Source organism: Patagioenas fasciata, chromosome 5 (genome assembly GCF_037038585.1).
Source record: "Patagioenas fasciata isolate bPatFas1 chromosome 5, bPatFas1.hap1, whole genome shotgun sequence".
Lineage (NCBI taxonomy): Eukaryota > Metazoa > Chordata > Aves > Columbiformes > Columbidae > Patagioenas > Patagioenas fasciata.
The window spans coordinates 1482494-1504978 of NC_092524.1; the positions used below are offsets into that span (position 1 = coordinate 1482494).

Sequence of the window (22485 nt, forward strand, 5' to 3'; positions counted from 1 at the left end):
CACGCCCCCACACAAGTTCATTGTTCTTCAAACCCTGCCCTCTCCTCACGCCCCGCCCACACACACGCGAGTTTTCGTTAAGCCACGCCCATAGAGGCGGGGATAACACCACACGCCACGCCCCCCACCGCGGAAGTCTCGCGAGATCTGCGCGGCGGCAGCAGCGGGATGTGCGGGGGCTGCGTGGGCACCGAGTACCCAGAGCGGGTACGGCCGGGCCGGGCGGGGGCGCCGGGGGTCGGTCCCGATCGCGGTCCCGGTCCCGGTGCCAACCTGTGCTGTCCCCGCAGGGCACCACCTGCCTGGAGGGCGGCTCCTTCCTCCTCAACTTCGTAGGCTGCGCGCAGTGCGGCCGCCGGGACTTCGTGCTGCTCGACAACCGGGCGGCCGGCGTGCACGGCGGGGAGGAGATCGTCACCTACGACCGTGCGCCGGGGGCGACCTTTGGGGTTTGGGGGCCGGGGGTTGATGGAGGGCTGGGGAGGGAGAGCCTGAGGGAGGGTTAATCTAGGGGCCCGATACACGGGGGAAGATGGTTCATGCTCCTGGGGGACAGGGGCTGTGGCGGTGACACCCGAGGGGATCTCAGGATTTGGGAAAGGAGGGGGTGTCAGGGAGCTGATGGCCATGGGGGGTACAACTGTGGGACTTGATGCTCTGGGACCCACCCTGGGGAGTGGGGGGATGCTCAGTGCTTGTCCACAAGGGTCTGAGGGAACTGGGGGGTGGGAGGGAGTACCCCAGGGACAGTGACCCCGGGGCTGGGAGCAGCCGTGTCCCCTTAACCCGCTGTCCCCTCCGCAGACCTGTGCAAGAACTGCCACCACCTCATCGCGCGCCACGAGTACACCTTCAGCGTGGTGGACGACTACCAGGTACACCCGGGGGAGCACATTGGCCCCCCCAAACCCCCTCCGGCTCCAGAGACATCCCTAGGACCCCCCTGCCACGGGTGACTTCAGAGCCAACCATGCCACCAGCCTCAAAGGTTTTGGAGCCACATCCCTGTGCTCGGGGCTACCTGGAGCCCCTGGCACTAGTCCCCCAGCTCACCTCTCGCCTCGTAGCCACGTCCATGATGTGTGTGGCCCAGAGCAGTGTGCTATGGGGGCCCTGTGGCTCATCCACGCTTCTCCTTGGCACATTGCCTGTTCAGCACCAAAACGCTGGAAAATGGGCTCAGGGGAGCGGGGTGGGGGGGAAACAAGATCCCTCCCCAGGTCTGATCACAATCGAGAGGATCAGGTGCCGGCTCTGGCTCGGGTTTCCCTGGCTGTGGCATGGCTGTGACAGTCCCCCCCCCGGTGTCCTGTGCCACCGCAGGAGTACACCATGCTGTGCCTGCTCTGTGGCCGTGCCGAGGACTCCATCAGCATCCTCCCCGACGACCCCCGCCAGATGACCCCGCTCTTCTGAAGCCGCTTTGTGTCCCGACACGAATCCTGTGTCGCGAAGTCATTGCATCCCTGGTGGCAACACTGTCCCTTACGTGATTCTGTTCTCCGAACCTCCAGCCTGGATGCAGCGGACACCTGGATGCTCCGATGTGCCTGGGGGCAGCTCACCCGCTGCCCTGCGGCTCCCACCCCAACCGCGGTGATGGGGGAAACACCCCGGCCTGAGCCCCCCTTGTGCTGAGGACATAAAATGGACCCAGCATGTTGTCACCCCAAAAAGGGGTCTTGAAGGATCCCCACCTTCCTCAGGAGCCCATGTGTGTGGGGCAATAAATGTGATGTGTTACAACTCGGTGGTGCAGGCAGGAGCACTTTGGGGTGGGCTTCACCCCCTGGAGCTGGTGAAGGGTGTCGGGGTCTGACGCAGTGATCGGGGGGCTTTTCCCATGGGATTCCTCGCCCCCCATACCAGATTCTGCCCTTCCCCTCATCCCAGCACCCACCCTGCTCACCGCTGTCCTGCCAAACCCCACTGAGAAACTAATTAATTCTGCTCCCCCAGGGGCTGTGTGGAGCTCATGTGGGGGTCACTTCACCCCCGCCAAGGCCCCTTTCCCTGGGGTGTGTAAGCCCAGCCCTGCCCTGCCAAGGGATGTGTGTTCCTGGGGCCAGGTGAACCGAAATCGCTCCCCTGGCGTGCGGTGCTGCTGCTGGCACCCAGCCCCACCAACACCCGCAGGTGCTGCTCGCCTGGCACCGCTCCATCCTGCCGCTGTTTCCTGGATCCAACACCCCGGGGCTGGTTCCCAGCAGCCTCCCCCCCATCCCCCAAAACCACGCGGACACAGACACGCTCCCTCCGGCTCATTTATTGCCACCAACCCGCACCACCCCGGTGGCTCCAGCCCTCTGCCCCCATCGAGCCGCCTCCCACGGCGTTTTCGGGGGGGGCTGTCACCCGGCAGAGAGCTGGGGCCATCCCGGGGGGTGGCAGCTGGCGTTGAGCCGGGGGACACCAGAGCCAGCCCTACTTGGCCAGTTTGAGGAGGCGCTGGATGTCGGGCTCCAGCTGGGCCGTGGGCATGCGGGGGCTGTAGCGCCGGAAAGGTTCCCCCTCCGGCCCCACCAGGAATTTCTCAAAGTTCCAGGAGATGTCGGAGCGCTGCACTGGGCTCCAGGTGATGAACCGGGGCTCGGTCATCAGGTGCGTGGCCTCGTCAGCTGGCGCGGGCAGGTGAGCCTTCAGGTAGGCGAAAACGGGGTGGGTGTCCTGCCCATTCACCTGGCACTTCTGGAAGAGGGTGAAATTGGGCTCGAAGCCGCCGCCCGGCCGCACGTGCTTCAGGCAGTTGAGGATCTCCTCGTTGGTCCCATTCTCCTGTGGTGGAAAGGAGAAAGCCAAGGTCCTGCCGTGTTTTTTCCCCCACCTCCTCGCACCCGCACTGACCCCCAGGGACTTACCTGGTAGCCAAACTGGTTGCAGGGGAAGCCCAGCACGACCAGCCGCCGGGGGTAGCGGGCTTGGAGCTGGTTGAGCTGGGTGTAATCCCGCACCGTGGTGCCTCAGAGAGACGCCACGTTCTCGATAAGGACCACTCGGCCCCGGAAGACGTTGAAATCCACCTTCTCCCCCTGCAAGGAGGTGGCACTCAGGTCGTAGAAGGACTTGGCGATGGGGACGCTCATGGCTGCGGGCGCGCGGTCGGTTTGACCCCCCCTTGCGCCCGTCGGTGCCTTAAGGGCTCCCCGGCGCCCACGTGATGTGTCGGGCTCCAAAGGTCTCCTCGCCCCGCCGTGACTTGGCAGAAACCGGAGCCATCCCACCCGTCCCACCCAGCAGCACCCACAGCGGGTGGGGAGGACGAGGGCGCGGGTGGCGCGGGGCCAAGGTGATGCTCCTACCTGCCTCAATAATTCATGGCGCGGCACAGCTGCTCTTCCCCATGCCTGTGAGCTGTGGGATACCATGGGGCACGGGCTGGGAGCACCTGTGGGTGTCAGGGAATAACGGGACTCCGGGAGCTGGGGGTGCACGGGATGCAGGAGGTGGGTGGCTCGGAGCAGGGCAGGTGATGGGAGGGACGGGTGTCCCAGTGCTTCTCCTTTCCTGCGGCTGCCTTGACGTCACCATCCCAGTGCCTGCTGCCTTCTACCCCAGTGCCCACCAGTCCTGGCGGTCACTGGCCCCAGTGCCAGAGTCAACCCTGGTAACTGTCTGCTGGGATGCCCACCATCACCTTGGTGCCCACCATCACCCCTGTACCCACCACTGTCCTGGTACTCACTGTCACCCCTGTACTCACCATTGTCCTGGCACCCACCATCACCCCGGTACCCGCTCATCCCAGTGCTCAGCAGCATCCCAGCGCCCACCACCATCCAGTTTGACCACACTGTCCCTGTCCCCATAGCCAGGGCCAAGCCAACAGTCCCACTGGTGATGGGCACGGTGTCCCCCAGACCCGTCCCCAGCCTGGAAAGGGGACACCGTCCCGGCGGCCCCAGCACAGCCTCAATTATTGATGCCTGCTCGGGTTGCAGTGTCCAGCGCTGCCTGTGCCACTGCCCCGTGGTGCCGGTGGCTCCGTTGGGGTGCAGCCATCATGTCACCATGCCACCAGTATGGCACCGTGCCCACAGCCCCCCTGCGGCAGCACAGGAGCCACTGGCCGCCTCCAGCATCACCTTTATTTTGCAAACTCTGTGTGTGTGTGTGTGTGTGTGTGTGTGTAAAAACGGGGGGGCCCATGGGCACAGGGTGGGCACGGAGCCTCCATGACACCCTCCCCACCCGGGTGCTGGGATGGGGGGCACCCCCACGACACCTGCCCTGCTCCCACCACCCCCAGGTAGGGTCCTGGGTCCCCACCACCACCAGGCACCCGCCGCTCCCCCCACATCGGGACCGCCCCAATCCCACACCCATCGTGCCCCACCCCCAAAACACAGCCCAGGAAGTGGGGAGGTCAGGGGGTCCCAGGCTTCAACACCAGCAGGATTTGGGGGTGTCCTCGCTTCCCAGGGGCTGCTGCTCATCCTCCTCCAGGCCGGCCAGGGTGGGGGCGCGGGGGGGGCCCCGCAGCCCCTCCAGCTCCTTGCGATGCGCCTGCAGCACCAGCTCTGTCAGCCGCGTGAAGGACTGGTGGACAGGACAGGGGGGTGAGCCTGGGGGACCCCCCGGTCCCCCCCAGCCCTCCCCAGCCCCCCCGCACCTCCTTGATGTTGAGGTTGCTGCAGGCGCTGGTCTCGTAGAAATCCATCCCGTACTCCCTGGCCAGCTGCAGGGTGCGGGGCCGGCAGTGGCACCGTGATTTGGGGGGGCGATGTGGGGGTCACCCCCAGCATCCTCCGCCCCCAGCATGTGCACAGCCAGGCATGGACAGACAGACGAGCTGGCACTGGGGGGGTTGGTGTGGGAACATCCCTGGGGCTGGGCACTGGGTCTCTTGGCAGGGACATCGGGTGCAGAGGTCCCTGGGGGGGGCACTGGGTGCTTTGGGGGTGCAGGGGACAGTGCTGGAGGTGCAGGGGGTGTCCCTGAACATGCTGGGGGCTAACAGGGAGTCATAAGAGCAGCTCTGGGGGTGTACAGGAACTGGGGGGGGGGTCCCTTGATGCACTGGGGGCTGTGGGGGGGTCCCTGGCTACAGAGAAGACTGCAGGAGGGTGGGGGGTCCCTGGCAGTGCTGGCAGGGGAACCTGGGAATGTTTGGGGTGCAGGGTGGTTGCTGGGGTCCCTGGAGAGTGCAAGGGCGGGCTGGAGGGGGTCCTGGCCATGCTGAGGGCGCGGGGGGGGCCCTGGCCACCCTGGGGGTGCAGGAGGGGTCCCTGCCCCGCCCGGGGGCGCACGCCCGCCCCCGCTCACCTGCAGCCCTTGCTCTCGGGCCACTTGCCTCTTGTGCTCCTCGTCCGCCTTGTTCCCGATGAGGATTTTCTGGACGCCGTCAGGTGCATACTGGGTGGGGGGGGGGGCGGCGGCGTGAGAACCCCCTGGCCATGGGGGCCCACCCCTCTACACCCCTGTACCCCCACCTCATCCACGTCGCTGGCCCACTTCACGATGTGCTGGTAGGAGCGCTCGCTGCTGATGTCGTACACCAGGAAGATGCCCTGGGGGGGTGGGGGGGGGCGGCCGTTTATACCCCCCAACCGCGTTCTGTGCCTCAGTTTCCCTTCTCCTGGACCCCGTACCTGTGCGCGCCGGTAGTACTGCTTGGTGATGGTCTGGTACCGCTCCTGCCCTGCCGTGTCCCTGCAGCAGGGACAACGGATCAGTCGGTGCCACCACCCACGGCACGAGGTGCTCAGGCCTCAGCCCCCACCCCAGGGGGGGCGAGGGAAGCAGGACCAGGCCCCCCTCCCTCAATCCCGCCCGACACTCACCAGATCTGTATCCGCACCTTAATGCCGTCCACTTCGATCGTCTTCATCTTGAAGTCGACGCCTGGGATGGGGAGGGGAAGGTTACGGGGGTGTCCCCCCATCACTGCCGCTGCTGTCACCAGGGTCTTTCTGGTCCCCACACCCTCTCCTGGTCCACCCCAATCCACGCTGTGCTGCCAAACTGGGCGCCGGGGCTCCTCCGTGCCCACCCGGTGCCCTGGTAGCAGCCCGGTACCGGTGCCCACAGCCGGTGTCAGGCCCGGCAGGCCCCGGTGCTGGGTCACCGTGCGGGTGCTGGGTCATTGTGTGGGTGCTGGGTCATTGCATGGGTGCTGGCCCCGGCCCCGCTGCCGGGCAGGTGGTCCTGGTGCCCCCGGTTCCCCAGTGCCGCAGCTCTCTTGTGTTCCCGGTTTCCCGGTGCCACGGTTACTCGGTGCTCCCAGTTTCCCAGTTCCCCGGTGCCGCGGTTTTCCAGTGCTCCCAGTTCCCCGGTGCCGCGGTTATCCAGTGCCCACCGTTTCCCAGTTCCCCGCTGCTCCCGGTTCCCTGGTGCCATGGGTGCCCGGTGCACTCGGTTTCTCGGTTCTACAGCTCCCTGGTGCCCCCAGGTTCCCGGTACCGCGGCTCCCCGGTGCCCACAGTTTCCCGGTGCTGTGGCTGCCCGGTGCTGCCGGTTCCCGGCTCCTCAGTGCCCCCGATTGCCCCATGACGCGGCTGCCCGGTACTATCGGTTGCCCGCTGCCCGCGGTTTCCCCGTCCCCGAGGTTTTCCCGTTCCCCGGTTCCCTGGTACTGCAGCTGCCCAGTGCTCCCGGTTCCCCAGCATCACGGGTACCCGGTGCTCCCCGCGCCGCGGTTTCCCGGCTCCCCGGCTCCCTGGTGCCGCCGCTGCCCGTTGCCGCGGTTCTCCCCTGCCACCCGTTATCCCATTTTCCCCGTGTTGCAGCTGCCCGGTGCTCCTGGTTCTCCAGTGCCACGGTTCCCACGGTTTCCCGTTTCCCCGTGCTGCGGTTCCCCTGAGCTCCCGGTTCCCCGGTGCCCACGGCTCCCCGGTTGCCCGGTGCCCACGCTTTCCCGGTACTGCCGCTCCCCAGTGCTCCAAATCCCCCGGTGCCGCTGCTCCCCAGCGCCTCCGTTGCCCGCTCCCCCCGGCTCCCCCGCTCCCCGGTGCTGCTGCCGCCGGCTTCTCCCCGTTCCCCCGCTCCGGTACCGATGGTGGAGATGTGGGCGGGGTGGAACTGGTTGTCGGTGAAACGGCAGAGCAGGCAGGTCTTGCCCACGCCCGAGTCCCCCAGCAGCAGCAACCGGAACAGCACGTCGTACTGCTTGGCCATGGCGGGCCGGGCCGGGCCGGGCCGGGGCCGCCGCTGCCGCCGTTACCGGGGGCGGGAGCGCTGCGCTGCCGCCGCCGCGCCGGGTGGCACCGGGGCGGGGCGCGGGGCGGGGGCGGGAGGGCGGGGGATGCACCGGGGGATGCTGTGAGGAACGGGGGCGACATCGGGGATGCACCGGGAGGGGACACCGGGAGATGGGCTGGGGCACCGGGAGGGGGATGTGAGGAACGGAGCACCGGGGAGACACCGAGGATGCAGCGCGGGATGCGGTGGGGAACGGGGGGAGAAGACATCGGGCATGCACCGGGGGGGACACCGGGAGATGGGCTGGGGCACCGGGAGGGGGCACGAGGGACAATACATCGGGGGTGCAGCGGGGGATGCTCTGGGGGCACCGCGGGTGACACGGGGGATGCAAAGTGGGGAGCAGCCAGGAGTGTACTGGGGAACACTGTTGGGGACACTGGGAGGTGCTCTGAAACACTGGGGGACACACGGGATGGACAAGGGGACATGGGTGGGGACATTGGGAGATGCTCTGGGGCATCAAGGGGAGCACAGGGGCTGCAGCAGGGGACACAGGGGATTTCACTGGGCAATATGGGGAGGAGGCATCCAGGGTCACACTATGGACCCCCCACGCAGAGAGTGAGGGACACAAGGGGCAACAGCTGGGAGTGCAACAGGGGACACTGGGGTGACACATGGACCCCCCCTGGAGGGACTGTGTGGGGCACCTAGGGATGCACCAGGGGACAGGACAGTGAGATGTCCCCAGGGCTGGAGTGTCCCCAGGGTGGCCCTGCAGGCCGGGCTGCAGTGGGAGTTGCAGCGGGTCCTGGGGTGCAGTGGCAGGTGCTGGGGTGCAGTGCTGGCTGCTGGGGTGCAGCACTGGCATGCAGCACTGGGTGCTGGGGTGCAGTGCTGGGTGCAGTGGTGCAGTGGCAGGTGCTGGGGTACAGCGCTGGGTGCTGGGGTGCAGTGCTGGGTGCAGTGGTGCAGTGGCAGGTGCTGGGGTACAGCGCTGGGTGCTGGGGTGCAGTGCTGGGTGCAGTAGTGGGTGCTGGGGTGCAGTGGCAGGTGCTGGGGTACAGCACCGGGTGCTGGGATGCAGTGGTGGGTGCAGTGGTGGGTGCAGCATGCAGCAAGGGGTGCAGTGGGGCAGTGCAGGCCTGGCCAGTGCAGTGCAGCTTGCAGCATGGTGCAGCGCAGCAGCGCGTGGGGCAGCACTGTGGGGCAGACGCTGTGCAGCGATGCAGCACTGCGGTGCAGTGAGGTGGCACTGCAGCAGTGACACCGCACCGCCGTGCAGTGCCAGCCTGCTGTGCGGCAGCATCGTGGCACCGAGGGTGATGTGGCGCCGTGGTGTGACAACACAGCCCTGCAGCCTGATGCCGCAGCGGTGTGACGATGTGCTGCAGTGCTCCAGTGCCGCGACACGGTGACGCAGGGTGATGATGCAATGAGGTGCTGCACTGCAATGACGTGGTGCTGTAGCATGATGACACAACACAGCTGTCACCCCAGCACCCCGATGCTGTGACATGAGGTCGAGAGAGGTTCTCCTGCCCCTCTGCTCTGCCCTGGGGAGACCACACCTGGAATATTGTGTCCAGTTGTGGCCCCTCAGCTCCAGAAGGACAGGGAACTGCTGCAGAGAGTCCAGCGCAGCCACCAAGATGCTGAAGGGAGTGGAGCATCTCCCGTGTGAGGAAAGGCTGAGGGAGCTGGGGCTCTGGAGCTGGAGAAGAGGAGACTGAGGGGGGACTCATTCCTGGGGATCAATATGGAAAGGGGCAGTGTCAGGAGGATGGAGCCAGGCTCTTCTGGGTGACAACCAGTGACAGGACAAGGGGCAATGGGTGCAAACTGGAACACAGGAGGTTCCACTTAAATATGAGAAGAAACTTCTTCATGGTGAGGGTGTCAGAGCCTGGCCCAGGCTGCCCAGGGAGGTTGTGGAGTCTCCTTCTCTGCAGACATTCAAACCCGCCTGGACCCCTTCCTGTGGAACCTCAGCTGGGTGTTCCTGCTCCATGGGGGATTGCACTGGATGAGCTTCCCAGGTCCCTTCAGCCCCTGACACCGTGACGCTGTGACTGTGTGATGACGTCATGCACTGCACGATGCAGCGCCCCAGCCTGGCGATGCAACGCAGCGCAACAACGCGGCGCGATGACGCAACACAGCGCTGCAATGACGCAATGAACCACGTGGCCCGCCATGACGTCACGGCGCGGTGACCCGCGCCCCAGCCGGCTCCCACCGCGCATGCGCGGCCGGGGCGGTGCCGTGGGCGGGGCTCGGGATAAACGGGGCGCGGCCGGGGGCGTGGCCGGGAGGGGCGTGGCCGCGTGTCCCCGCCCGGCCGCCGTCGCGCCGCTGCCCCCGCAGCATGGCGGGAGCCTCGTCCCCCCCCCGCGAGCAGGGCGGGCGGCGGCGGCTGCGGGACGACGGGCTGAGAACCGCCACCTCCGCCGAGCAGGTGCGGGGACGGGGGGCGCTGGGGCGGGGCTGCGAGATCCACCCTTCCCCCACAACGCGGCTCCGGACACCGGGGGGTTCGGGGGGGGGGGGCACGCACCGGGCACGGCGGCTCCCGGGGGACACCCGCGGGGGCTGTGACACGGGTCACCCCGCGCCTCCCCGGGGGTTGGGGGGGTCCTGGGAGGCAGCCGAGCCCCACCTGTCCCGCCCCGGCGGTGCTGACGCTCCCGGGGGAGCCGGGACCGGGTGAAAGGCGACGGCGGCGGTTCCCGACCCGGGGGGGCCCCGGTGGGACACGGGGGACGGGGCTGTCCCTGTCACCCCTCCCGAGACACCCCCGCCAAACCCGGGGTGTTTGCTGGAGACCCGGGGGATTATCCCGGCTTGGGACGGCGCCAGCTGGGTTGTAAGCTCGAGTCTAAACTCGGGACGGTGGCACAAGTCCCGGGTTACCCAGCAGCGCCGTCCCGGCCTTAGCGGGAGCGGGGGGGGCGCCGCGATTTCCGTGGGGTGTCCTGGGACAAACCAAACTCTGTTTTAAAACCGCTGCTGCTCGAATCCTGCCTAATCCCGGGCCTAAGCTCCTGCTAAGCTGATCCCCGGGCAGGTGGGACCAAGTAGCTTTTGGTCACTTTGGTTTTGCTGGGGAAGGTAATGAGCTGATGCCACCGGTAACCCCTGAGACGGGGCAGGAGCCCCCGTATCAAGGGGATCGGGGAGGGGACCGTGTTGGGGACGCTTTCCAGAGCTCACCGTGGCTTTTGTGTCCCCCCTGCCCTACCCCATGTGTCCCCACGCTGTCACCTGTGGCAGACCAAGGTGGAAGAGATCGTGCAGGAGGTTTTTGACGCCTGCAAGACCAACCATCATGCCTCGCAGTAAGTTCCGTAATAAATGAATGAGTCTCCCCTCAAACTGGTGGCTGGGGCGGCTGCTGAGACCCAGAGTGGGGCACTGACCCCTTCTCTCAGCCACCGGTCCTGAGAGTGGTGACATCGGCTGGTGTCCCCTGTGGCGCTTTCCCCACGAGCCCCATCCTGCCTGCCCTTCCAGGTTTGTCCTGCACCGGGATAAGCACTTCCACTACTTGAAGCGAGGCCTCCGGCAGCTGACCGAAGCCTACGAGGTACGCAGTGGTGCCACCAGGGTTGTCACCAGGCGTTTGCTGTCCCCAATCTGTCACTATCAGCCCCGGGGGCAGACGCAGTGGTTCCTGGTGTCCCCGTGGGTTGTGCTCGTCCCGGTGTTGATGCTGCAGCAGCTCCGGGGTTCTCCTGCCTGTACCCTCTCCTGCGAGAGCGCTGCCTGCTCCTGCCTGCACCCCAGGCCCCACGCCGCCCCCTGGCCACCCTGACTGTCCCCTGTTGTCCCCGCAGTGTCTGGACGCCAGCCGGCCCTGGCTCTGCTACTGGATCCTGCACAGTTTGGAGCTGCTGGACGAGCCCATTCCCCAGTCGGTTGCCTCTGAGTAAGTGACACCGGGGTGGCAAGAGCTGGGGGGGCCACAACAGCAGCCTGGGGACCCCCATCTTGGACCCGGTGGCCCCGTGGGCCACCCGCGTGATGCCGGAGGTGCCACGTCCCGCTGTCCCCGCGCTGGCGGCAGCAAAGGAGCGCTTTGTCAGTGCCATCAATGCCACCCATTCTTCTGGCCGTCGCCTCGCGCTCCGGCGTCTTGTGATGGAGGGAGATGGGAGAGAGAGAACCTTGACTTTAGGGGGACACGGGGGGGTAACGGGGCCGGGCTGGCCCCTGTTATACCCCACCAGGTGCTGCGGGTGAGGCTGGGGAGCCCCGAGCCCCTTCCCCACCTTCCCCCTGCCCCTCCCAGTGTCTGTCAGTTCCTGAGCCGCTGCCAGAGCCCCCAGGGCGGTTTTGGGGGGGGGCCTGGCCAGGACCCCCACCTCGCCCCCACCTACGCCGCCGTCAACGCGCTCTGCATCATTGGCACCGAGGAGGCATTCGGTGTCATCAACAGGTACGGCTGGCACCTGGATGGCATGGGGGGGGTCTGGGTGGATGGCTCGGGACTGGGGGGACAAGACTTGTGTCCCCCCCTCGCAGCCCCCTGGCTTTTGCAGGAAGAAGCTGCTGGAGTATCTGCACTCGCTGAAACAGCCCGATGGCTCCTTCCTCATGCACGTTGGTGGCGAGGTGGACGTCAGGTGGGTGAACACTGGCAGAGGGGCAGTTGGGTGTCACGGTGGGCAGCTGGTGATGTGTGGGGGACCTGGTGCCACGGTGGGGACCCGGTGCCGTGGTTCTGAGCACCCACCTCACGCAGAAGTGCCTACTGTGCCGCGTCCGTGGCCTCGCTCACCAACGTCCTGACGCCCGCGCTCTTCGCCGGGACGGCCGAGTGGATTGCGAGGTGAGAGCCAGGGGACGTGGGGACAAGGGACAGTCCCTCGTGTTGGTGCCATCCTGACCCCGTGCCCGCGCAGGTGCCAGAACTGGGAGGGCGGCATCGGCGGGGTGCCGGGGATGGAGGCGCACGGCGGTTACACCTTCTGCGGCATGGCGGCGTTGGTCATCCTCAAACAGGAACATCTCCTGGATCTCCGGAGCTTGCTGGTGAGCGGCACCACAGCTCTTGCTAGGTTTGGGGGGGGTCTTGGCCACAGGGGGTCCGTGTCCCCACATTGCTACCCGCTCCTGTCCCTCCCATGCAGCGCTGGGTGACCCATCGGCAGATGCGCTTCGAGGGCGGCTTCCAGGGCCGCTGCAACAAGCTGGTGGACGGGTGTTACTCCTTCTGGCAAGCCGGGCTCCTGCCCCTGCTCCACCGCGCCCTCCACGCCAGGGGTGAGTCACGCACCGGGGGTCCCGCCTGCCTCTGCCCCCCCGAAACAGCATCTCCAGGGAGGGGTGAAGGCGGTTTAGCGAGCCAACAAAGCGCAGAGTGACTGTGGCTGTGGCTGTTCTTGTGGAGGGTTTGGCACTGAGGCTTAAATGGATACCTTGGTGGTTCTCTAGGGGGTGTGGGAAGACCCCGGGGTGGAGGTTTCCACCTTCCCAGGCCCCCCCGCCAGGCATTTCACTGTCTCCCCCGCTCCAGGCGACACGGCGCTCAGCATGACCCACTGGATGTTGGACCAGTCGGCGCTGCAGGAATACATCCTGCTGTGCTGCCAGTGCCCAGCCGGGGGGCTGCTTGACAAGCCGGGCAAGTGAGTACCAGCCTGGGGGGGCTGAGTGGTGCTCCAGACCCCCCCTCAGCACCCCAATATTCCCCCAAGGTCCCGGGATTTCTACCACACCTGCTACTGCCTGAGCGGCTTGGCCATCGCCCAGCACTTCGGCAGCGGTGACCTCCACCACGAGGTGGTCCTGGGTGTCCCCGAGAACCGCGTGGTAGGTGTCACAAGCTGCTAGGGCTCAGCCCCTCCTCCAACTCACCAAAAAAAGACATTTTTAACCTTTTCCCCCCCGCTCTCTCACAGCAGGCCACACACCCCGTCTACAACATTGCCCCGGAGAAGGTGGTGAGAGCGGTGATGCATTTCTTGCAGCTGCCGGTGCCCAACCTGGAGCCGGAGGCTACTGAGTAAGGGGGGGTCCTGCAGCCCCCTGGACTTTGCGGAGTGACCCCCCAGCCCCTGGGTCGATGGGGAGGCCCCTGTGGCATCTCAGACGGGCAGAGTGAGGTCCTCAGGGTGCTAGCAATACCAAAAAGCGGCCCGGCCCGTGGCTGCCAGCGCCCGCTGTGCCCCCCCAGGCGCCTCGCCGACCCCCCCGGCGGGAGCTGAGGGGCCACGGGCCGCGGCGGAGCTTTTGGCATCAATAAAGCAGAACCGACAGCTGCCGTGTCCTGTGCGCGAGGAGCGCACATCGCTGCCACCACCTCCGTGCCACCGCCGGCGGCCCTGGGGACACAGGGCAGGAGGTGACACCGAGCGCGGGCTGTTTTGGGGGCCGCCCTGGTGCCACCTCGCCCCCCCATCCCACTCCAAGAACAGGCAGTTACCACGGGGAAGGATAAAATAAGCTTTTTTTTTGTTTTATTATTTATAGTCTTATAGTAAAGGGAAGCCTTAACTTGCAAGACAACTCTGGGCAGTATGTACAACATACCTTTAGATCCATGGAATGAATGGCATCAAAATGGGGAGGGGGGGGGGATATCACCTACGGGGCAGGGAGGGGACACTAGAGTTCAGAAAATGCCACGGAGGTGGGGAGGGGTCGGGGGGGCAAGGGAGGGAGGGAGGAGGGGGCAGGACCCACATGCAGCCCACCCAGCCCGGCCCAGTGCTGCAGAGGGAGGGGTGCGGGTGCTGCTCCCCCGCCGGCTCTCGCAGGTGCTGGGGGCAGGTGGAATTGCACACGCAGAAAATAAATAGCGAGACCCCCCCACCAGGGCTTGTCGGGGGGGATATGCAGCTGCCCGCAGGGTCTGGCCTTTTTGGGGGGGGGAGGGGTCACAGGGGGGCTGCTGGGCTCCTGTGCAGCCTCACCCTTCAACTCAGGACTGCCGTGGTCCCCGGGTATAAATAGAAATGCTCCTAAAAAATCAGAATAGAGGGGAGGGGGGCTCGCTAGTTGTGGGGAGGGGTGGCGGGGACATAGTGCAATCCCCCCAAGTCTGTTGGGTGCTGCGAGGCCCCTGCCTGGCCGGCTCCCCCCGGGGCCGTGGGGGTTGGAGCGGGGAAAGGGGCCGGGGAGGGCTGGGAAGCTGCAGTCCGAGAGCCTCTACGAGAGAAGGAAGAGAGTCCTTACAGGCGGCCGAGAGCAGCAGGGGGGGCCCCGGGGGGGCCTAACTGGCCTCCATGCGCAGCTTCTTCCTGCTCTGTGGCTCGTCGGGTTCCGAATCGGAGCTGGAGTCGGAGCCGCCGTCGAAAGCGGAGATGGCGCTGCCCTTGGGGTTGGTGTAGAGGCTGTTGTCCGTCGCGGGGTAGTTGGCTTGGAGCTGGGCGCTCGACCGGGCCTTCTCCAGCGCACGCACTGCAGGGCAGGACCACCGCGTCACCCGGAGCTCTGCCGCGCGTGTCACCCCCGCCCCAGGTCCCCTGAACGCCACCCCCTCGCTCACCTTGCTGCTCCAGGAGAGCGTTTTGCCTTTTGAGGTCGTCAATGTCCTGCTGGTGCGTGTGGTTTTTCCGGCGCATGTACTGGATGTACTCTGTGGCTTTGTCCAGGATTTGGGCCCGGGATGCCTGTTGCAATAGTGGGATAAACAGCGAGATAAAGACCTTGCCTGGGGAAAAACAACGGCGTTTTGGCTGCCCCGTCCCACCCGCAGCGCAGCAGGAAGGATTTTGGTTACTCTGCTGTGTCGATATTACCAGGGGAATGAAACCCACAGGGGGTGCCCATGGTGGGCCAGAGCCTTGGCGGCTCCATGGAGGATCATTTTTGGACCCCATTGATGGTGCTTGGCTTGGGCTGAGAGCCCCAAAGCGTCCCCCGCAGCAGCATCCCAAAATGAGAAGCCACCACCAGGTCCAGGCTGCGGAAATCCCTGTCCAGCCTCTGTGCCGTGGGCCGGGACACCCACCACCCTCCATAAACTCACCTTCTCTCCCTGGAGGGAGGGGACGGAGTCCCGCAGGCTGTGGAAACTGTCCTTGATGTGGTCCCTGCGCTTGCGCTCCAGCGCGTTGTGATGAGCCCGCTTGTCGGCCTGCGAGGGAAGGGAGAGAAGAGTCAGAGGGGGTGGCACCCCGGAGGGAACCCCCACCCGCTCCTTTCACCCGTGGGTGCTGCCCAGGGCGTCCCAAAAGTGAATGAGGTGCCCAGAGCTGGTGCAGGAGCTCGGCTGAAACCCCCGCAGCTGCCGTTCCAGCGCGGCAGCAGCACTGGGGCGTGGGAAGGAGGCGCCTCCCGGTGCTTTCGGTTTCTTCCCTTCCTGCTGCCGGGGCAGCCGTGGGCCCCGCTTGTGGGGCAGAGCTGGGGGATGGGGCCCAGCGTCCTGTCCTGCGCCCCCTGGAGCGTGGCCCCCCAAAACCAACCACAGGTCCCCCCATCCACCCTCTGCCAAGAGACACAACCTCACATGTCAACCCCACATATGCACCCCGCCGCAAGAAACAGCTCCACAGATGCCCTGAAATGACACAACCCCCATGTCTCCTCCCCCAAAACAGCCCCACACATAATCCCCCCAGACACCCCCACTTCCCTGCAAAAGCCCCAGCCCCACAGGACACCCCCAAATCCCCAGAACCCCCAAGGAGCCCCAGGCCCACAGATCCCCCCAAAACACATAAACCCCACGTGTCCTCCCCAAAAGACATAAACTCCACATGTCTCCCTCAAAGCCCCAGCCCCACAGTGTGTCCCCCCAAGTGACCCAGCCCCTCAGAGACACAAGTGTCTCCCCACCATGTTGCGCTCCCCCCCTACCCCAAAAAACCCCACCCCCCCCCCCTCTCGCCCCCACGTGTTCCCGTTCCCGGGACGTACCGCGGATTGAAACCTCGGCTGTTCCTCCTGAGGGGAGCCCGGGAAGGAGGAAGAGGAAGGTGAAGGGAACCGGGCCCATGAGGAGGAGGAGGAAGGAAACACGAACCAAACGTTACCCCCCCACCGCGCTGCCCCTTTCCCCCAGCGCTACGGGCAGCGGGGGGAGGTGTCGGGGAGGGCGGGGGGGTGTGTGTGGTGGTGCCGGGGGTCGGACTCACGTCGCTCTCCACCTCGATGTCATCGTTGTCGCTCATCGCTCCCGGCCGGGTGAGCCGCGGGCCGCGCCGCCACAACAACAGCCCGCAGCGCGCATGCGCCGCCGGGCGGCACACGTGACATCACCCCCTCGCCTGCGCGGGGGATTGTGGGGGAGCGAGTCCGGGGAGCGAAGCGGGATAGGGAAAAAGCCCTGGGCGGGGACTACAACTCCCGGCGTGCACCGCGCGGCTGCGCGGTGCACGCCGGGAGTTGTAGTCCCCGCCCAGGGGTGGCCCCGCTACTTGTTTCCCCTCATGGAGGGCGGAGAGGCCGCGGCGACGCGAAGACGAAGCGGGCAACGGAGGCGGTGTAGGGAGAGATTTTATTGAGCTGTAGGGTAGCAAAAGTTCCAGAAGGACAGGGAACTGTTGAGAGAGTCGAGCGCAGGGCAACGAAGATGCTGAAGGGAGCGGAGCATCACCCGTGTGAGGAAAGGCTGAGGGAGCTGGGGCTCTGGAGCTGGAGAAGAGGAGACTGAGGGGTGACCTTATTAATGTTTGCAAATATATAAAGGGTGAGTGTCAGGAGGATGGAGCCAGGCTCTTCTTGGTGACAACAACGGTAGGACAAGGGGTAATGGCTACAAACTGGAACACAAGAGGTTCCACTGAAATATGAGAAGAAACTTCTTCATAGTGAGGGTGGCAGAGCCTGGCCCAGGCTGCCCAGGGAGGCTGTGGAGTCTCCTTCTCTGCAGACATTCAAACCCGCCTGGACACCTTTCTGTGGAACCTCAGCTGGGTGTTCCTGCTCCATGGGGGGATTGCATTGGATGAGCTTTCCAGGTCCCTTCCAACCCCTGATATTCTGGGATTCTGTGAAAAGGGGGACCGGCCCGCTTGGATGTGGTACCTCAGGGGACTGTGGGCCTGGCCTGTGGGGGGGTAATCTATAGGTAATTCTTTGTAAACTTACTACCCAGCTCCAAGTCAAAAATACCTGGAATTATTAGAAAAGGAGAACAGAGTGAAAGCAGAATAAAATTGTGACATCTTGTGTAGATCAGCAGTATGGCCACAACAGTGTGAAGCTCTGGTTTCCCAGGTCAGAAAGAAGGTGAAAGTAGAAAAGAATGACAAAACAAAATAAAAGGTAGAAAAGAATAATGAAACATAGAGAATGGTTTCTGTTTAAAGCATGGCTATGTACACTTGGACTTTTCTGTTTGAAAAAGACAAAAGTGACAATGTCTGGCAAGATGATTGAATTATATAAAATGGTGGCTTGTGAAGAGAAGATAGGGAGCTCTCACTCACTTTTTCTAGTAAGTGGCACACAGGGGAAATCAGGGACAGCAGATTTAAAACAACCCAAAGGTGGTATTTTTTTCGGATGCTGCAGAACTATAGTATGGAGCTCACTGCTTCCAGAAATGTGGAAGTTAAGCTACCATTACTTTCAAACAGGGATTAAACTCAAGAGGGACGCAGTGCATTGGCAGCCAGTAAATGGAATGGAATACAGTACCCTTTGGTTTAGGTTTTCCCTAACCAATGATTTACTGAAAACTCTGATTATATATCTAGAAGGATGGTGTTATACCTGACCTGTTCTTTATACTCTCTTCCTGACTGATCACTCCTGGTCATAAGGATCAGAAGCAAATTCCAAAGAATTACCTGACCTCAGGGGGTGGGGGGCTGCGGGCTGGCCTAAGGGGCTGTGGGGCTGGCCTGAGGGATGCAAGCCCGGTCTGAGGGGCTGCGGGTCTGGCTTGGGGATCTGTGGGGCTTGTGTGGGGGGTACTGAGGGGAATCTGGAGGTTTGGGCCTTCTCAAGGGGTTTGGGTAGCTCCAGGGAGCGCTGTGGACCCCACTTCAGGTTCAGAGGGCGGGGGGGCACTGTCTCTAGGCTGCCTCTAACCCAGCTGGTTCTCATCTTCTGGCAGCTCGTCCCTGCTGGTGGACTCCGCCGGCCGCTCGTTGTTGTCGTCGTTGCTGCCATCGCTCTCCGAGCCAGTCTCGTCCGAGTCGTCCTCCTCCAAGTAGCAGTAGCCATGCATCTTGAGGCGCGGGCGAGGGATGCGGGGCAGGCGATAGGCCACGTGCTGCGCCAGTTTGTGCTCCATCCAGAGATAAGCCCCCATTGCCACCGCCAGCGTCGCCAGCATGATGGAGAGCTTGGCCTGCAGGAAGACAGAATGGGGGAACGGTGTGACACTGCACACCCCCGGAGCCTGGCAGGTCCCCAGGGTGACAGAGCCAGCCAGGGGACACTGTGGGGACAGCCACCCACCGAGCCTTACCTTCATGGGCAGCTCTGACCACAAGTAGACAGTGAAGATGGCCAGGGCCTGCCACCAGTGGTAGATAGTGAAGATGAAGTCTTGGCGCTCCTTATCCTCATACAACATGCCCAGGAGGACTGTGACAGAGGGGACCAGGTGTCAGCATCCCCCTCCCGTGCTGGTGTCCCCTCTTGTGGCACTGTTAGCAGGACCCAGCCGCGGTGGGTCTGTCCTGACCCTTGTCAGCAGGTCTGAGGAGCTGGGGACCACCAAGCTGTGATGCCAGGGGACAAGAGAAGCTGTGACAGGGATGTTCCCGGGACTCACTGCTAACGCTGGTCTTGTTGAGGGCACTCCCCGTGCCCCAGAGCACCGCTATAGTGTAGAGCAGAGGTGCCTGGACCACGAGCCGGGGTTCTGGTGCCCAGCAGAAGAGTGTCACCAGGAGGGCGGCATGGATGAAGGCTCCGGCCAGCAGAGGGATCTGCCGCCGCAGGCGCAGCATGCTGAGAGCCAGGCTGGAGCAGAGCGAGGCAGAGAAGCCGTAGGCCATGAGGAGATACGCCAACTTCTCCAGCCCCAGGGCGCACACGCCGTAGTTCTGCAGTGAGGACAAGCTCAGCATCACCCAGATGGGCTGTCCCTGCTCTGTCACCCCCCCTGCCCTCTCCCCAGGCCCTACCAGGGAGAAGCCAGTGCAGACATAAAGCACCTCGAAGCCGCTGTAGATGAACAAGGGGAAGAGATGCCGCAGGCGATAGTCCCGCATGTGCTTGAACGGCAACTGGAAGATGTTCCCCCAGCCGATGCTGCGCAGGTCGATCTCCTCCATGGGCCGATACGCCGAACCGCAGAGCACTAGGACCTGCCGTGCGGTCACTGGTGAGTCACTGCCGGTGTCACAGCGCGTCCCCCGCCCGCCCCAGCGCTCACCGTCAGCATGGCGAGGAAGGCGGCTGCCATCAGCACGCTCTCCACGATGATGAGGTTGACACTGCGGGGCAAGCTCTGCAGCACCGTGGTGTTGAAGCCAGACAGCGTGCCATGGCTCAGCGTCCCTGCCAAGGGGACACACACACCACACTCAGTCCCGGTGTCACTGCACTGTCCCACACTGCCGTGCCATCCCGTGCTCACCGCAGTGCTTGACGTTGTGGAGTGTGTGGTTCAGCTGGTACAGGTAGTTGTTGAGGAAGAAGAGCATCGGCATCTGAGCGCAGACGAAGCTGAGCTGCAAGGTGGATAACGGGGGGGTGCTCAGCACTGGACTGCCCGGTGTGGCCCCCCCAGCCCGTGCCACGGTTCCCACTGACACTCACGTGGAAGCAGGCGTAGAACACGGTCTGGAAGACGATGATGTAAGTGTTGCAGGCTCCCCGTGGTGGCCGCTGCTGCTCCTGCACGTGCTCCTCCTTGTAGTTGACGTACTCGTAGTACTTCTGTGCCATCCTGCGCGGCACAGTGGGTCAGCCGGAGCCCCCAGCCTCCCCGTCTGCCCCCCCAGCTGCTTACCGCATGATGTAGTTGCCCATGGAAGCCCAGAGGGGCACGATGGCCACCCCGATGGCCACAGCAGAGGGCACCAGCGTGTAGTAGCGCTCCCAGTAGTTACTAGAGACGAAGAGGGCATAGATCCCCACTGCCAGGAACATGGCCCACTTGGTGCCAAAAAACCTGCAAGGGTGAGGAGAGGAAAGTGTGGGTGCCTGTGCTGGGGGGCTGGCGGGGGTGCATGGGGTGTCGCACGTACCGGATGAGGACAGGGGTGTAGAGCAATGCGGCGACAGGAGTGACATTGATGCCCATCAGCACCTTGCGGTCGATGTCCTCCAGCTGGATGTTGCTGTATTTCACCTCCCGGTACGTCTCATCGTAGTGCAGGATCAGCTGCATCTGCAGGAGGCCTGGGGGGGAGTCCCGGGGCTGTCACTCCCCACCTTGAGCCCCCCATGCCACAGCAGGGGTGTCCCCAGGGTGGGGACAGGACGTACCCAGGTAGACACCGTAGGTGAGTGTGCCGGCCAGGCTGGCGGCCACCACGTTCTTCACGATGCCCAGGCGCTTGCGGCGGAAATATTTCTGCTCCTCCTCCTCCTCGTTGTAGTCGGGGTGAGCCCCCACAAAGTCATCCAGCTGCGGGGGACCCCCACACTCAGCCCTGGGGACGGCCACCGCGGTTCCAGTCCCCACGGGTGTCCCCTGGTCTCACCTGTGCCTCTGTCCCCTCAGCGCCCAGCCTGTCGCGTGCCGCTGCCTTGGCTGCGTCCTGGAGGTAGTTGGGGTCTTTCTCCATCTCTGCCTCTAGCATGCGGGGCCTGGATGGTGGCAGGGGTTGGGGGGACCCTGTTTGCGCCCCCACAATGCTGCGCCCATGTGTCTTGTGCCCCAAGAGCTGCCCCCCAGCACCGTCAGACCCTGCACCCCCGTGTCCTGCACCCCTACACCTTGCACTCTGCGCCCCCGCACGGTGCACCTGTGTGCTTTGCACCCAACACCGGCACTCAGCACCCAACACCGGCACCCAGCACCCCTGGACCTTGCACCCGCACACCCGGAGCCGCGGGGCCGGCCCGGGGCGGGGCGGGCGCCGCTTCCTCTTTCGGACGAGGCGGGCAGAACAAGCGGGTTTAAAGGAGCCGCTCCCGCACCCCCCCGGGGTCCCGCACCCCTGGGTCCCGGTTCCCACCCATCCGTGCTGCAGCTGCCTCCTGCCTGGACCCCCGGTGCACGCCCTGTGCCCATCCTCAGCACCCTGACCCCCCCCACAGAGCACCCTGACCCCCCCCCAGAGCACCCATAGCACCCCAAACTGCACAGAGCCCTGATCCCCTCCCCAGCACCCTGACCCCCCTGAACAGCACCCATTGCACCCCAAACTGCACAGCACCCCCTGAGTCCCCCTGCACATCACCCATCGCACCCCCCCCTTGCACAGCACCCACCCCAACTCGCACAGCCGCCATCCCACCCCCTGCCCACGCCCCCTGTCCCCCCCAGCATCCCCAAATCTCCCACCAGCCCCCGGCGCTGCTCCGCGGGTGCTGCCAGCTCAGGGTGCCCTGCAGTGCCAAGTGCCGGGTGCTGGCCCCAGGCTCTGCCGCTCTCGCTTCCCCTTCCCGGCCTGGGGGATGTGACGGGGTGTCTGGGTGGGGGGAACACCCTGCTTTGGGGGTGCAGGGCAGGTTTGGGGAGTGATGGAGCATCCGCCTGTCCCCACGTCACCAAAATGCGGGGCCAGGAGGGTGCCCGGGCAGGTGGCGATGCCAGGGTGCCCGCAGCCGCACGGTGCCAGTGCCACAGGGCAGGGTGGGGGCACCTCGGGGTGCGGTGGGGAGGCTGAAATCTCTGTCATGGGGAGCCAGGGCAGGATCCGGCCCAGCCGGTACCGGGGGATTCTTGAGATGTGCTGAGGGAAGGTGCTGAGGTCGTGAGTCCTGCGGGATGGGGGACACAGGGGGACAACCCCTGTGGGTCCTTGGGAGCTGCCAGGGAGCAACACGTGCGCTGGGACCCCCTTGCTCTGGGGTTGTCTCCCACCCCAGGGGCCATGCGGAGCCTCTGCTCCCCAGACACTTCCCAAATTGGGACCTGGCACCGCCCAGGAGCCCACTCCATGTACTGATGCTCTGCTGTCCCTTGGGGACATATGCCTGCTGGGCCCTGCTTGGGGACACATGTGCCACTCTCAAAGCTGGAACTTGGCTCCTGGGGCTGCCACGGGCACCACAGCCAAGTTCATGGTGCCAAATTGGGGTGCTGCCTGGGGGGAAACCTTTCCCCCTCCCTGGAGGGCTGCTGTGGGGTCCCTGGGGAGTGTGGCTGTAGGGGCTGAGTCCAGGGGACAGTGACAGGGCGTGTGGGGCAGGGTGCTGCCCTTCCTGTTGACGAAGGGGGGTAATTAGAACCGGCCAGGGAAGCCAGAGTTTGGGGAGCTGGCGAGGGCTGCAGTGCCAGAGGAACTGATGCCAGTGGGTGGGGGGGTGACTTGAGGGTGT

At 64.8% G+C, this 22485-nt stretch overlaps 5 protein-coding genes across 11 annotated transcripts; 1 reads left to right on the plus strand and 4 right to left on the minus strand.

Moving 5' to 3' along the window:
• The first annotated feature begins 125 nt into the window (after positions 1 to 125).
• Positions 126 to 13400, plus strand: LOC136102172 (protein Churchill). Of its 3 annotated transcripts, XM_065839062.2 has the most exons (14): positions 126 to 207; positions 291 to 426; positions 805 to 875; positions 10414 to 10478; positions 10654 to 10726; positions 10977 to 11068; positions 11432 to 11578; positions 11682 to 11765; positions 11885 to 11971; positions 12045 to 12174; positions 12273 to 12405; positions 12659 to 12770; positions 12840 to 12954; positions 13044 to 13400. In XM_065839062.2, the coding sequence occupies exons 1-14, from the start codon at positions 169 to 171 to the stop codon at positions 13149 to 13151; spliced, it is 1392 nt and encodes a 463-aa protein (XP_065695134.1). In that variant the 5' UTR covers positions 126 to 168; the 3' UTR covers positions 13152 to 13400. The 3 variants fall into 3 exon arrangements, with proteins under 3 accessions (XP_065695134.1, XP_065695133.1, XP_065695136.1); XM_065839064.2 differs by lacking the exons at positions 126 to 207; positions 291 to 426; positions 805 to 875 and adding an exon at positions 9452 to 9598; XM_065839061.2 differs by lacking the exons at positions 10414 to 10478; positions 10654 to 10726; positions 10977 to 11068; ... (6 more) ...; positions 12840 to 12954; positions 13044 to 13400 and adding an exon at positions 1324 to 1749.
• GPX2 (glutathione peroxidase 2) lies at positions 2251 to 3380 on the minus strand. Of its 2 annotated transcripts, XM_071808749.1 has the most exons (3): positions 3300 to 3380; positions 2859 to 3029; positions 2251 to 2775 (listed from the first exon to the last, which is right to left on the minus strand). In XM_071808749.1, the coding sequence occupies exons 1-3, from the start codon at positions 3363 to 3365 to the stop codon at positions 2425 to 2427; spliced, it is 588 nt and encodes a 195-aa protein (XP_071664850.1). In that variant the 5' UTR covers positions 3366 to 3380; the 3' UTR covers positions 2251 to 2424. The 2 variants fall into 2 exon arrangements, with proteins under 2 accessions (XP_071664850.1, XP_065695115.1); XM_065839043.2 differs by lacking the exon at positions 3300 to 3380 and having other exon boundaries at positions 2859 to 3158.
• Positions 4334 to 7167, minus strand: RAB15 (RAB15, member RAS oncogene family). 2 transcript variants are annotated; one of them, XM_065839027.2, is made up of 7 exons: positions 6990 to 7162; positions 5781 to 5841; positions 5589 to 5649; positions 5430 to 5507; positions 5263 to 5352; positions 4610 to 4675; positions 4338 to 4536 (listed from the first exon to the last, which is right to left on the minus strand). In XM_065839027.2, the coding sequence occupies exons 1-7, from the start codon at positions 7111 to 7113 to the stop codon at positions 4381 to 4383; spliced, it is 636 nt and encodes a 211-aa protein (XP_065695099.1). In that variant the 5' UTR covers positions 7114 to 7162; the 3' UTR covers positions 4338 to 4380. The 2 variants fall into 2 exon arrangements, with proteins under 2 accessions (XP_065695100.1, XP_065695099.1); XM_065839028.2 differs by lacking the exon at positions 5430 to 5507 and having other exon boundaries at positions 4334 to 4536; positions 6990 to 7167.
• A 174-nt stretch (positions 13401 to 13574) lies between the features above and the next one.
• Positions 13575 to 16347, minus strand: MAX (MYC associated factor X). 2 transcript variants are annotated; one of them, XM_065839046.2, is made up of 5 exons: positions 16224 to 16347; positions 16006 to 16032; positions 15116 to 15223; positions 14633 to 14762; positions 13575 to 14544 (listed from the first exon to the last, which is right to left on the minus strand). In XM_065839046.2, the coding sequence occupies exons 1-5, from the start codon at positions 16257 to 16259 to the stop codon at positions 14357 to 14359; spliced, it is 489 nt and encodes a 162-aa protein (XP_065695118.1). In that variant the 5' UTR covers positions 16260 to 16347; the 3' UTR covers positions 13575 to 14356. The 2 variants fall into 2 exon arrangements, with proteins under 2 accessions (XP_065695118.1, XP_065695117.1); XM_065839045.1 differs by having other exon boundaries at positions 14633 to 14756; positions 16224 to 16274.
• A 223-nt stretch (positions 16348 to 16570) lies between these two features.
• On the minus strand, positions 16571 to 21057 carry UNC93B1 (unc-93 homolog B1, TLR signaling regulator). Of its 2 annotated transcripts, none has more exons than XM_071808733.1 (11): positions 20700 to 21057; positions 20482 to 20623; positions 20241 to 20394; positions 20003 to 20164; positions 19810 to 19939; positions 19628 to 19721; positions 19424 to 19548; positions 19203 to 19355; positions 18818 to 19091; positions 18509 to 18627; positions 16571 to 18388 (listed from the first exon to the last, which is right to left on the minus strand). In XM_071808733.1, the coding sequence occupies exons 1-11, from the start codon at positions 20796 to 20798 to the stop codon at positions 18122 to 18124; spliced, it is 1719 nt and encodes a 572-aa protein (XP_071664834.1). In that variant the 5' UTR covers positions 20799 to 21057; the 3' UTR covers positions 16571 to 18121. The 2 variants fall into 2 exon arrangements, with proteins under 2 accessions (XP_071664834.1, XP_065695025.2); XM_065838953.2 differs by having other exon boundaries at positions 19173 to 19355.
• Positions 21058 to 22485: the final 1428 nt, after the last annotated feature.

Excerpts from the sequence above, each read along its gene's own strand:
- LOC136102172 (XM_065839062.2), top strand. The coding sequence starts at position 169 with ATGTGCGGGGGCTGCGTGGGCACCGAGTACCCAGAGCGG. Across the intron at positions 11,972-12,044 it reads ACGGCCGAGTGGATTGCGAG|GTGCCAGAACTGGGAGGGCG; the intron begins GTGAGAGCCAGG and ends GTGCCCGCGCAG. Across the intron at positions 12,955-13,043 it reads GTGTCCCCGAGAACCGCGTG|CAGGCCACACACCCCGTCTA; the intron begins GTAGGTGTCACA and ends GCTCTCTCACAG.
- RAB15 (XM_065839027.2), bottom strand. The coding sequence starts at position 7,113 with ATGGCCAAGCAGTACGACGTGCTGTTCCGGTTGCTGCTGCTGGGGGAC. Across the intron at positions 5,842-6,989 it reads CGCCCACATCTCCACCATCG|GCGTCGACTTCAAGATGAAG; the intron begins GTACCGGAGCGG and ends TCCCCATCCCAG. Across the intron at positions 5,650-5,780 it reads AAGGTGCGGATACAGATCTG|GGACACGGCAGGGCAGGAGC; the intron begins GTGAGTGTCGGG and ends TCCCTGCTGCAG.
- MAX (XM_065839046.2), bottom strand. The coding sequence starts at position 16,259 with ATGAGCGACAACGATGACATCGAGGTGGAGAGCGAC. Across the intron at positions 15,224-16,005 it reads AGCCGAGGTTTCAATCCGCG|GCCGACAAGCGGGCTCATCA; the intron begins GTACGTCCCGGG and ends CTTCCCTCGCAG. Across the intron at positions 14,763-15,115 it reads CCTCCCTCCAGGGAGAGAAG|CAACAGGCATCCCGGGCCCA; the intron begins GTGAGTTTATGG and ends ATCCCACTATTG.
- UNC93B1 (XM_065838953.2), bottom strand. The coding sequence starts at position 20,798 with ATGCTAGAGGCAGAGATGGAGAAAGACCCCAACTACCTCCAGGACGCA. Across the intron at positions 19,092-19,172 it reads TCTGCACTGGCTTCTCCCTG|AACTACGGCGTGTGCGCCCT; the intron begins GTAGGGCCTGGG and ends TCCTCACTGCAG. Across the intron at positions 18,389-18,508 it reads GGTCAGAGCTGCCCATGAAG|GCCAAGCTCTCCATCATGCT; the intron begins GTAAGGCTCGGT and ends GTCTTCCTGCAG.